The following is a 12,919-nucleotide window of genomic DNA, read 5'->3' on the forward strand; positions in this document are numbered from 1 at the left end:
TACACTGTTTCACTATACACACAGAGGGCTCTTTATCCACAAAGAACTTTCATTTTCAATAGCGTGCAAATCTCTTGAGCCACACCTCATAGTGTTTGCATGCAATTCTGTCTTTAAAGACAATAGCTTAAAAAGTTTTGAATGAATTCTGATAAAACTTTGTAGGGGTGTAGAGTGGGGTAAAGCTACTTGTTAAAATATTACTTGCATCCACCAAGGTATTCAAGGTTAACTCAATAATTTGTTGGTTAAAAATTGACAAAAAGCCTTTTAGTCATAGTTTCTTACACCTGCAAGTTGTCTGTTATTGTCAATGTTATGTTATGTTATGTCAAACTTAGAGGAGAACTAATATTAAATTGTATCTTTGCACTTTGAGCAACCTTTCACAGAAACAACTTGTTCCAATTTCTTCAGCTGAATCTATGAAAAATGCCAAAGATAGCACAGTCTGAGCGTTTTGTGGTTTGTTTGTTTTTCTGTTTGGGTTTGATTCGCAAAGAGCAAATTTTAGATGAAAGATTGTGTATCTCAGCATGTTGTGAAGTGTGTCCTTAAAAATTTATGGAACCTTGCCAAGCGGAGGACAAAAGAAAGAAAGTTACTATAGCAGATAAAGACCTGAGAGTTATGCCTTTAAGGAACTAGAAAAAAAAAATCTTGACTCAAAAGACCTGACTCAGGACCTGAGAGATGCATCTGTCCCTCTATCTGCTTTTCACTGAAGCTTCATCAGAAATGCTCTCAGTGGACGGATGGCTGTCAAGCATCTATTCTTAAGGAAGGGAACGGGGGGGGGGTGAAGCCTGGGGTATGCCAAATCGCACAAGAACCGGACTGAAAATCAGTGACAGCAGGTCTGACTGAGTGAAGAATCCAAACTGGAGATTTCTCGTCATCAATATGTATGGAGGAGGTCAGGAGACAGGTACAACAGTGAGTGTCTACAGTGATTTGTAAGACACGTGGAGGTTCTGCCATGGTTTGGGGCTGCATTTCAGCCAGTGGCATTGAAGAGCTTGTCAAAATTGATTGAACTATGAAGGCTGCAAAGTACTGTCACACCACCATGCAATACCACCAGTAAAGCATGTGATTGGCAACAGCTTCATTTTTCAGCATTACAATGATCCCAAACACACTGTCCACATAGTAAAAGCATAGCTGGATAGAAAAAAACATCAGAACACAGAATTTAAAAAACAAAATACTTTGAGTGCTCAATTGGAGTAGAAAAGCACTATAATAAGAATCAATTTACCATTTACCATGTCAGTCAACATTACTGAACTGGTATGGGATCATACTGACAGAGAACACAACAATGGGCAATTGTTTAAAATCTACAACATAATGGTCAAGTCTCATTGAATGTATTTTGAGATTTTGCAGAAGCCGGTGCAACCAGATCAGTCCGTTGGCCAAAACAAACAACTCCACCTTCACAAAGCACACAGAGAAAAAGAAACCGAAAACACAGCATATATTTGCAACTTAATGCCCGAATAGTCAGGACACACATCATGCGTGTTGGTCTTATTTAATACCAAAGGACCCCCCTCTCAGGATAAATCCTGCGTTCTGCCCGAGCTGTCAGATTTAGCCAGATAACGGCTACCCAAAACCTCAGAGACCCTACATAGTTCCCATGAATATACAGATTCTCTTTCAGCTGCATTTCATTGATTTGCACTGCTCTTGATAGAGTCTGCTGCTCATTGTTGAAATAAACTGGCTGCATTTGTGTTCAGAAATTTGCACATTGCAAATCCAAAAACACCCTTCCTTATTCCCACACTGTGTTTCCCCTTTTTACATACATACCAGACAGTCTCCATGAACCATGGGTAAAGGGTCTTGTAGTCATTTTTGAAGTCAATCCATCGTCCCATTCGGTTTACTGAAACCTAGATACAATTACAAACACACGTAAAAATGAAAAGAACAAATTACCATGGTAAATATATGCAGGGCGATTTGTTATAGATTTTTATGATACGAATTTAGAGGCAAGTCAGAACACATATTTACTACTGCTTTAGAAGGTCACTCCTTATGCAGGCTTACAAATGCCAAGAAATTGACCGCAAAATTTAACATGAACCTAGCCCTACTATTTAGTATACACTCTGTGTTTTGCTTTTAGTCAGATATACCGGACTCACCTCCCACTCGTTGGAGTATCTCATTACAATGCTTCGGCATTGCTTGTTGTACTCAGCAATGCCCATTTTGGCCACATCTTCAGGTCCTTTGATCCCCAAAGTCTTATCAATCTCATACTCCTACATAATCACACAGGATTTGACAAATAGTAAATATTAACAGACCACATTGTAACATTGAATTGAAACATTAAAAAGACAGCTATGGCAAATTCTTACCACAGGTAGGCCATGACAGTCCCATCCAAAGCGCCGGTCCACATAGAAGCCACTCTGGTGGTAAAAGCGAGTAACAATGTCCTTGATGGTACCAGCTAGGATGTGGCCATAGTGGGGTAGACCAGTGGCAAAGGGAGGTCCATCGTAGAAGGTGTACCTGGTTTGAGAGGTAGCAAATGCAAAGCTATTAAAAAGAGGTATGGTTTCAGCTGGTATTTAAATACTATTAGTGAGGTAGATGACACAATTCCAGAGTTTTGGACTTGGGTTGTCATAGGATGATAACCTGGATCATTTCCATACAAGCACTTATATATGAGTAATAATATTTTCAGAAAAAGCCAGTGTAACGATTTAAGAACAGGCAAAATATCATCATCCTTCCAGGTACCAGTCAGGAGTCTAGCAGCTGTACTTTGACACACCAGTAATAACAACTGTGATATTAGTGTTTTGTTCAATTCAACATATAAGTAATTACAGTAATCCAGTCTGCATGTAATTAAAGAATAAACAACCTTCTCACAGTTGCTGATGAAAAGAAATGTTTTAACTTTAGTTAAGAGTGTAGATTGAGAAAAGCTTCCTTATTTGATCTGCAAGTCAAGTTTAAAGAATGAATACAAAAAAAACACAGGTGTGATCCTAAGCTACAAAAGAATAATGGAAGGTGTAACTGCCTTTCACTGAGTGGCATGAATCACTAATATTTGCATTTCACTTGTACTTTTACTTTCATTACACTTTTGTGAGATCCAAGTTTTAACCTGAGCTAAACAACAGGTTATCTTCTTAACCACTTATCCAGTCAAGGTCAACAAGGGGCAGGAGCTGACTCCAAAAAACAAAAGCAAAAAACCCAACAACAAAAACAAACAATCAAACATACAGATACAAGAAGAATATGCACATTTCAAACAGAAAAGGCTCTGATATTATACTACCATACACTATCTTATATTATATTACCATAACATGCCAAAATGACTGGTGAACTTTTCATAGCTACCTTGTTTTTTTCCAATGGACAGCAGATGACTCAGACATTGGTGCCAAACAAAACTGGACAATCAGGAAATGCAACTATTTTCTCTGGCTGCTACCAGCTGCCAGAATGCTTAAAATCAATCTTTATAAAAAACCCAGCATTAAGGCAATACAACAAAATTATGTCTGCTGTTCAAAAGCACCAATAAAGCCCTCACAATATCCTCTCAGATACAGATTGTTATGACAATTAAAAGAACTGTTCGTAAGTGTTTTACAATGAGTTATAATAAATGGTGGATTTTAGACGTTTATACTGGACATTGTCCTAACCAACACATTTCAAGCAAAAAGGCTAACTTAATCTAAACACACTTCAACCAGTATTATCTTAGGCTATTCACAGCTTGTGTGTAAATATGGTTTGCTTTCAGTGTTCGTTAGGAAATGGGAGCACCTAGAGAAAACCCATACAGATACAAGAAAAACATGCAAATTTGCAACTGGATTTACCTGGGTCTGTTCTTGGACTGTTTGAGGCATTCCTGGAAGCAGTCCTTTTCATTCCAAAAGTGCAGAATCTTCTCCTCCTCAGAGGGAAACTTAATGGTTTCAGGAACTGCCTCCACCATTGCGTCTGTGAGGACAAACAAAGCTCAAATGTGATTTAATACACTCACAGAACAGGAATTACTGTTTGTGCTTCCTGCCCAGATCATCACATGCACAAATCTTTTTTTTAATGCATTAACAAACTAGAGCTACAAAGGATCACCTATTAAAACATCCCTAGTTATCCCTATTTTATAAAAGTGAATAATTAAATCTTACTTTCAAGTTAAAAACTTTTAGACTCAATAACAAGTTTCTGATCAAATAAGTAAACTGAGCCAACGCCTAATGAGACTACCTGTAAGCATATTTTCTAAATGAATGCGATTCATGCTCCTCTGATAAAGGTTCTTAACTAAAAATAAAACTAAAATCTAAAGCTGCATGTGGAAAAAAAAAATCAGTTAACAAAAATAATAATACAAAACTAGAGTAGTTTTAGTATTTGTTAGTTTGGTAAAAAAAGATCACAATTTGCCTGATGAGTCTTTGAAGGACATGTTTATTGAAACTCTGGAGGTATGCAAAACTGAGTGAACTTCTCTCACAGACTTCTGTATTTTATTGTAATACTGTACAAACTTCCCTAACTAAAAGGACTAAAACAGAGCAACTGATAAAAACAACTAACTTAAATCTACACATTTGCAAACAATAAACTGAAAGTGACAAAACAAATTTGTAAACTAAAAGCAAAACCTAAAAAATTATAATAAATCTGCCTCTCGTTCTTTGATGTGCCAAAAACCTTTCAGAGCTCAATACTTTCTTAGTAAAACATGCTGTCCCTTTTTTTAGGATTCATGTTTAACCCTAAAGTCAAGCCTAGCTATAAGTTATATATATATATCTATATTTGACCAAATGTGATAATTAAATCTGATAAATCACTTTTCCACAGCAGTCAGTTCACATCAAAGAAATGACGCCTCCTTGTTGTTAGCTGGAAGGCTAAGCTAGTAAGTCGGCGCTTCAGTTAGTTAGCTTATAGCTGAAGGAAACGCAAAGTTTATTAAAAATTGCGTTCAGTAGCTCACTCACACTGACAGATGTACAGCGGAGTGTGGCTGCGACCAAACCTTCATATTAAGGCCATTACTAAGTTTGAATGCAGGTACTCACATGCTGTCTGCACCCGGCTGACAAGACACGAGAAATGATGCAAGCTGGAGTCAGAGCGTGAGCGGAAGTGACGACTAACGGACAGCAAACAGCGTTGTTGTATGAAAATAAAAATAAAACGCTAAATTAAATAGGCAGGGCCAACAAAACAAAAACGAAACTCCACAAAAACATCTCCTAATCCTATCTTGAAATTCAGTTATTTTTTTAAATAATGAAATTCGTGTTTTAAAACACATCATTAATCTGCTTGTTTAACTTTTACTACGACTAAATTATATTTTGTTCCCACTTTGGTTCTTTCTTTCTTTTTATATGTTATTCTGTTCATTCCTATGAGTATATGCCATCTCTTAAAGGTTTAAAAATCAACCACAAGTTTTAAACATTTTTTTTTCAATTAATAAAAAAATCTTAAACATTTTGACTACCCTGTATTTTCAGTAAATTTACTTCCTAAGATACAAAGACTTTACGAAGTGCAAAATAGATTTAAGTTCAGCCTCTATGCATAATATATATATATTTGGTATTTGCTCTAGTTGACTCCACCTCTACAGGTTTTTTTGTTTTGTTTTTTGTGGAATAATAATTCTCTGCCATGGATAGGGCACAAAAGATGTGAAAATGCTCTAAGTCATGTGCCTAAGCTAAAAGGCACCAGATCTCAGCCCCACTGAACATGTTTGGGCGGTTCAGGTCTGACATGTTAAAGACTGCCAACATCATCAAAACCCAAAATGAGGAAATATCATTGTCAAAACACAGTGAAGCTTTTCTGGCAAGAGGTCCATCACCTCCCTTCAAGCTGCTGGATTGCTTTAGTTATGACCCATGTGATAACACTTGTGCAATGATTTTCTTGTGTTCACATGGTAATATTACTTTCATGACTCAAGGAAGCGGGGGGGGGAAGATGCTAGAAGTCAACTTTATTTTGCCCCCAGACCAACAAGTTTTGCATTCCCATTATGAAAAGCCAAACACAAAATTATGAACACTACCTAACGTATTTAGTCCGTCACCGAACATGACAGTTCTTCAAAATTTCTTAACGAGGGCTGTATCTGGATTTGAGGATTGCAATGTCCATTTCTGAATATAAAAACACAGATTATGACCCACAGCCCCCTTCCTTATTAGAATATATTTGTCACAGCTTGTTAGTGACTTTAGAAATCTAGAAAGAGATCTTATTTCTATTGTGGTTGTGCAATCCAACTTCATCTATCCTGATTAAAACCGTTTCCCCCCAACCTTTGAAATATTTCAAACTCAACCATTATCCACAGTTTTCTACATACTTTCAGTTTTGATGAATGAAGTAGAGACACATTAGAAAGAAATAAACCCATAATAACCAATAACATGATTTATTCTATAGAACCAGAGAGAAGCAGGAACCTCAATAAAGTACAATCAGATGTTGGTGTGTTAACAAAGCATAGCTTTATTTCGATGATGGTAACACAAAATGGACTCTGACAGACATGAGGTGATGGGGTAGCTGCTTATTTCTCCATAGCGGCCTTCCGTGCTGCCTTCAAGCCCTTCTTGTTGTGCTTCTTAGCAAAGCGCATATTCCTCAGGAACTTGGGGTCCACCTGCAACAAAGTAAACAAGCAGAGTTAGCAGGTTCACTGAACTGAAGCTCAGAAAGTTTTCTTCGAAGCAAAATAATAAACTTTAATAACACAATGCAAAAATAATTATTTCATTTTAACAGAGTAGGGAGGTTGGATAGAGTAATGTTAGCAGCCTTATATCATGTATTAAAACACAGTGCTAATCTAAATGGAAAGTTAACTTTGATAAACCTAAACCTTACTTAATCCAACAGTCCAAAATTACCAAGGACCTCTCTGTTACTCTGCACATTCACACACACTTTAATAACCAGATTATAATAATAACCAGGAGGTCTTTCAGCAGTGATCCAATTTCTTTAATGCATCTATATCTACAAAAAAGTAAATAAATACTGATCCTAAGTAAATGTTAGGAATTTTAAAAAAAAGACAGTTTTCACCAACAGGATCTGATCTGTAAATAACCAAAAAGATGTCAGACAGACCTCTGACATTTTTATTTTCACATATAAGCAGCAGCATTTGCAGTAATGGACAGATCACAGTTATACAGTTAGGTGCAGGGGCCTTGACTTGAATATTCTGAATAACAGATGGGTTACAGTTTTGTTTTGTTTGTTGTAATGCAATAATTTCTCAGGTTTCTCAGACAAGAATTACACTAAGTCTCAATATGACAATTAACTGGCCTATCTAGGGCTGTGCGATATGACCAAAATCTCATATCCCGATATTAAGACATCTATCGTCCGATAACGATATAAATCACAAAAATGTAACATTTTCTGTAAATTCTGTTAATGTCGGGCAGCTCGACTTGCGTGAAGTGTTTCCAGCTGGGCGTCGCGTACCTGGAGTCGAGTGTTTTAACTGATGCATGAAACGATACATTTTTAGACATAGGTTGTAACGGCCGCCGTTTTCTTTGTGAGTATTTATTACACAGCGTGCTGCGGGGAAAAGCCTGTTCTAACTTTTGAGTCTAAGGTTTATTTTTTAGCACCTGACGGCTCTTTTTTGCTTCTCATCCGTAAATACTCTGCATCTTTCACGTGATTCAGTTTATTTTGAAAAGTCTCAACAGGATCTTGAGCTTTATTGTGAAAGGTTTATGTGGAAAATAAACAAGCGGACACGAGGTGGTTTTACCGTCGTTGTTGCTAACGACAACGCATAAAAACAAGCGCTTGTCCGTCTGTAGTGTGGTTATATTAAATATAAGAGAAAGAGAGAACTTTAGGAAATTAATATAGCCACTACAGTGACCATCAAAATAATGAAAAAATATTGCTGTAAACAGTTTATTTTGCGACACCACGAAACAAACGATAGCGTAAAATGAAACGATAGACGTTTTTATATCGTCATCCGATATATATCGTTATATCGAACAGCCCTAGGCCTATCTGTATAATTTCAAATCAACCTGTGTCTGTTATGTCACTGTAGTTATGCCTGATTGGGAGCAGGTCTCTGAATTCATCATTAATCCAGCTTGGGTGGGCGGTAGCTAAATAATGAATGAATGCACATTCTGATGATGTTCGAGCCCACTGCTATAGCAAAGGTGTGCCTTTACGTTGCCAATGCTTGCAACAATTCGATTCAGTGTGTTTATTTTACTTATATTGCCAAAAATCTGAACAATAGTCACTGAAGGTGCTTTATATTGCAAGGTAAAGACCCTACTGTCCCAACAAACCCCTTATGAGCGAGCACTGGGCAAAAGTGCTAAAGAAAAACTTCCTTTTAACAAGAAGAAACCTCAATGAGACTAGGTAGGGCTTGTCTTAGAGCAGCGGTCCCCAACCCCCGGGCCTCGGACCGGTACCGGTCCGTGAGTCATTTGGTACCGGGCCGCGAGAGTTGAGGCTCAGGTGTGAAATGTATGGTTTTCAGGGTTTTTTATCGGTTTTCAGCGTTATTCTGTTGTCGTTTTTATTGTTAACTCGGTTTTCCTGGGTCTTTTCACGTGTGTTATGAATAAATCTTTTTTTCGGTACCGGTACTAGTTTTATTTTGTTGTATTTATCCGCGACACCTTAAAGGCCGGTCCGTGAAAATATTGTCGGGCATAAACCGGTCCGTGGCGCAAAAAAGGTTGGGGACCGCTGATTTAGAGCACGAAACACAACATGGAGAAAAAAGAAAAAAAAAAACAAACTGGCTTCACAATTTTGGTCCTTTTGATTGGTATTTACTACTTGATGGAAAAAGCACCATTGAATCAACTCAAGCTACCCAAATGTAAATAAATACCACAACTCTAGGAAGAACAAATGATGGATGTTACATTTGTGATTACATTTCGGAAAAACAGGGCTTTAAACTACTCTTTAAAAAGCTTGACCAGATGTACAACACCTGATGAGATTTGTTACTGTTAAACAGCTATTTTATAATTTCACAAGAAATTGTCAGGGAAAACACTGCCTGGGCTACTTTTGTCCTCACATTCAACTTATGTCACTGCATATAATGCTATCAATACTATTGCTGTCATTTTAGTTCAAAATATTCACTCTTCAAATTAGAAAGTCACTAGTGACAGTAGCACACTGGAAAAGGACGACAGAAAACACTGTTCCTTTAATTCCATCTGTGAATGCTGCTGCAAGCAAGCGCCAATGCAACTTTTTACATTTAGAAATACTCCATATATATTACATTTTAAGGCAATAACACCCACTCCTACTCACTTCATTACAAGTTATACAAAACGCACTTTGCTAAAAAGGATTTGAACATGAGCTGCATGCTTGCCTTGCAGATCATGTTCACAAAACCAGTTTTTTTGCAAAGATGCAAACATGTAAATCTGTAACAGTACGCACCCCCTTCAGAGATTCATATCGCTGTGATCGTGGCTTCTTGATGCCATTCCTGTGGTGTTTCCGAGCTGTACAAATAAAAAGGAGCGACAATTAATACAAAGCAGCTAGTCCATTCTTTGCAATATTTAACTACAGGCATGTAGCTAAACCTCAAAGCTAACGCAACAGCACCCAATCTTCTTAAAACGTCTTTCAAGTTACTTCAACAGTTACTTACACTGGTTGTGGGTTGTGTGGTTCTTAGACTTGGCCATTTCGACGCTGGTTAATCTTAAAGTAAAGAAAAGGAGGGAGAAATGCACATCAGACCTTCATCTGTAGTTAGCATCAGTATTAACCGGGATTGGATTAGCATCGGGTGGCTAACGATGCTTCATTGATTTCAACCAGCTGTGCCCGTCGGAAAAAAATCTGGGTAGCAACTGAATTACGATATAAAACTACACATGAAATTTAAAAAAAACTATGTAAAATGACTGTGCGGCTGTGCTTGGAAAGACTGCCTGGTGGTCGGAAAGACTGCCTGGTAAGCTACAGCTCTGCTACACAGAGCGTTAGCACGCCTTAAACGTAATTTTCAGGCTTTATTTGGGATCCCATCTAAACAATACTGGCATGGATCCATCATTAATAAACCCCCTCATCTAAATCAGTGTCTGTTTCTTTGCAAACATATGAAATACACTCAGATTGATGAAGATTTTTTAAGATTCCCCGAGGTGGGGAAAATAAATACCTGCCACACGAACAGACGACAACCGGAAGAGAAAGAAAACCCGAGCGACCAGAAAAAGATAAAGAGTGGAGCCAAGAGAGGAAGTCAGCGGCAGAAGAACAGATGTGGATGGTGACAGCGCCTCCTGCTGATTGGTGAGTCCTTCTACAACAGGCTGGAGTCTACGACAAGCCACTGGATGTCACTCACAGCCTTTCTGTTTCACAAATGAAAACATGACAGTGACAGGCCTGCTTGTAACTATAAGACCCACTGATGTGATTTTGACTGATTCTCCTCTGCATAATCTTTCACTTTTGTTTTTGCAAGTGGAAAGTATATAATTGGAGCAAAACTATATAAAATGAAAGGGGAAAAAGCATCGGAAATACAAAACAGGATAAAATGTCTATGGATGCAATTTTGTTGAAAGTACGCTTCCTTTTTCTCCATGGTATTTTTTCTGTCATACACTGCTGTAGATTAAGTTAACCATCTCAAACATTCTTGACTTGTGAACCTTTACAGTAGGGGTGTCAAACATAAGGCCCAGGGGCCAGAATTAGCCACGCAAAGACTCCAGTCTTGTCCACTGCATGGTTTTGAGTGTGAGCTTACACATTTATTTCCTACAACTTAAACCCAAGTCATGCTGACAGATATATACTTATACAGTGATATCTTCAAATAATTAAATGTGCAGTTAAACTTCCTTATACCGACAGAATGGGAGTTTAACTGGTCTTTCCTCGTGGTGACGGTTGTGATTTGGTGCTATATAAATGAAACTGAGTCTTAATGGTCCAGCCAACTTATGATCAAAGCGGGCTGTTGTGGCCCACAATATAAAACGGGTTTGTCATCCCTGCCTTACAGAAAGATGTATACTGCATGTGGGCCTTTTTGTTCTTTAGATATCTATGATTTCTAAGAAACTGACTATCAAAGATAAGACATAAAATAATATACAATATAGCGCATTTGGGCAAGTGCAGAGATGATACTTTAAAATTAAAGAACATTAAAGCTTATTTAATTCTAATCCACTTTCCTTAGGTAAGTATACTTTTTAGCTTTACCTGATCTTATTTTTATAGTAGACTAAGTGAACTTACTTAAGTGAACTTACTTAAGTACTTCTGTACATCATAATAAAACTGTCACTCCATCTTCTCCATAAAAGGAAAAAAAAGAGAAATTAACATCCAACATGGTAAAAAGTAAATAGACTACCTTACTAACTTTTACATATCAGAACTATTTTGTATACCAAAGTATTGTAGGATCAAATGTGAGACCATCTTAAAGTTATTTACAGCTAAAGCTTTTTTTTGTCATGTTGTATTATATATAAAATCTTTAAATTAAGGTTACAATGAAAAAAAAAGACAACCAGTAAGTTAAAGGCCTTAATTGTTCAATTCTAAAGCTTCACAAACTGAAAAAGGCTGGGTTTCTGTTGCACTAGATTAAAAGGTCTCTAAAATACATTATCAGCATCAATTTCAAAAAAGTTCCTCAGACACATAATATGAAGAAAAAATGAATAAACTCTTTTATTCTGCCTCTTTCTGTCTCCCACATAAAAAGCCCATGCAAAACCTTGACCTGGTTGATGAGTCTATTATCACCAGCTGCTGAATAAGACTTTGTTTTGTTTTTTTCAAAATTTTGGTGTATTACATAAACGAACTGTGTTAATATGTATAACTCTGTGCTGTTGTATCGTCAGAATTTCTGCTGCTTTCACATGGATCATGAATTACACAACACGTATTGATCTGTGAAGATTTGCATTTTGATCACAGTTGAGTGGCACCTGGTTGCATCAGAGCTTGAATTTCTTATGAAACTGCATTGCAAACCCCACTACAAAAATAGGCTTTCTATCATTAAAGATGAAACACACATGAGTTACTTACTAACTATTAATAGGGAAAAACAAAAAATGGAAAAGAAAAGCCCCCAAAACGAGACATATATCAGAAAACAGAGGACAACAGTATTGTGAAAAAACACTTAAAGACATGTTGTTTGGCAGAAAATCTTCCTCAGTTGCCAAAAGTCGGAATTAAGCCTGGCCAGGATTATATGAGATTTCATTCTGACAGACCTGCCGAAGATTCTGATTACTACAACTCATAGCATGGTGAGACGATAGACAGATTGTTCACTGGCCAGCATTAATAGACAGATCCTCAGAGATTACTGTGCTGCTGGCACTCCACTATGTTGTAATGGATGGGGATGGATGCAGAGCCATGTGACTAAGCTTACATCTCTCCTTGTATCTGTCTTGTAATGTGTGGCCCTAGCTTTGCTTTCCTTTCCTTTCCTTTCCTTTCCTTTCCCTTCCTTCTAGCTTTCCTCTTTCTTTCTCAGCTGGGTGAATCCCAGTCCTAGCAGAGGAAATCATGCAGCACTATCCTATATTTAGACCCCCCCATTTGATCATACAAATCCCCGCACTCCACTCTGCAGCACTCAGATCTGTTCAGTCAATTACAGATTTGGTTACATGTGTTCTTTCATATTTTCTTCTTGATCTGATTCTGGTGGCGTGCGTACTGGTTTCCATTTCCTCTGTTATCTTGAACACGTTAGGTGCCGTGGTGAGTTCATACTGTGAAATGAACACATTTCTGTGAATGTTTTTCTCTGTAGTAATGAGGCGAT

At 37.5% G+C, this 12,919-nt stretch overlaps 2 protein-coding genes and 1 long non-coding RNA gene across 3 annotated transcripts in view; 1 reads left to right on the forward strand and 2 right to left on the reverse strand.

Moving 5' to 3' along the window:
- The window catches only part of iars1 (isoleucyl-tRNA synthetase 1), a 56,365-nt gene extending 51,155 nt beyond the window's left edge, over positions 1-5,210 (reverse strand). Inside the window, exons 1-5 of the mRNA XM_003454548.5 lie at positions 5,106-5,210; positions 3,885-4,008; positions 2,385-2,541; positions 2,166-2,285; positions 1,825-1,907 (exon numbers count right to left, since the gene is read on the reverse strand). Coding sequence (XP_003454596.1) covers positions 1,825-1,907; positions 2,166-2,285; positions 2,385-2,541; positions 3,885-4,003 — 479 coding nt within the window. The 5' untranslated portion in view covers positions 4,004-4,008; positions 5,106-5,210. The remainder of the gene's footprint in view (positions 1-1,824; positions 1,908-2,165; positions 2,286-2,384; positions 2,542-3,884; positions 4,009-5,105) is intronic.
- Positions 1-12,919, forward strand: part of LOC109202267 (uncharacterized) — a 712,495-nt gene that overhangs the window by 471,402 nt on the left and 228,174 nt on the right. The window lies entirely within an intron of this gene.
- Positions 6,464-10,397, reverse strand: rpl29 (ribosomal protein L29). Its single transcript, XM_013277082.3, has 4 exons — positions 10,265-10,397; positions 9,746-9,798; positions 9,529-9,593; positions 6,464-6,709 (listed from the first exon to the last, which is right to left on the reverse strand). The coding sequence occupies exons 2-4, from the start codon at positions 9,780-9,782 to the stop codon at positions 6,617-6,619; spliced, it is 195 nt and encodes a 64-aa protein (XP_013132536.1). The 5' UTR covers positions 9,783-9,798; positions 10,265-10,397; the 3' UTR covers positions 6,464-6,616.

This window comes from Oreochromis niloticus, linkage group LG5 (assembly GCF_001858045.2).
Source record: "Oreochromis niloticus isolate F11D_XX linkage group LG5, O_niloticus_UMD_NMBU, whole genome shotgun sequence".
Classification (NCBI taxonomy): domain Eukaryota; kingdom Metazoa; phylum Chordata; class Actinopteri; order Cichliformes; family Cichlidae; genus Oreochromis; species Oreochromis niloticus.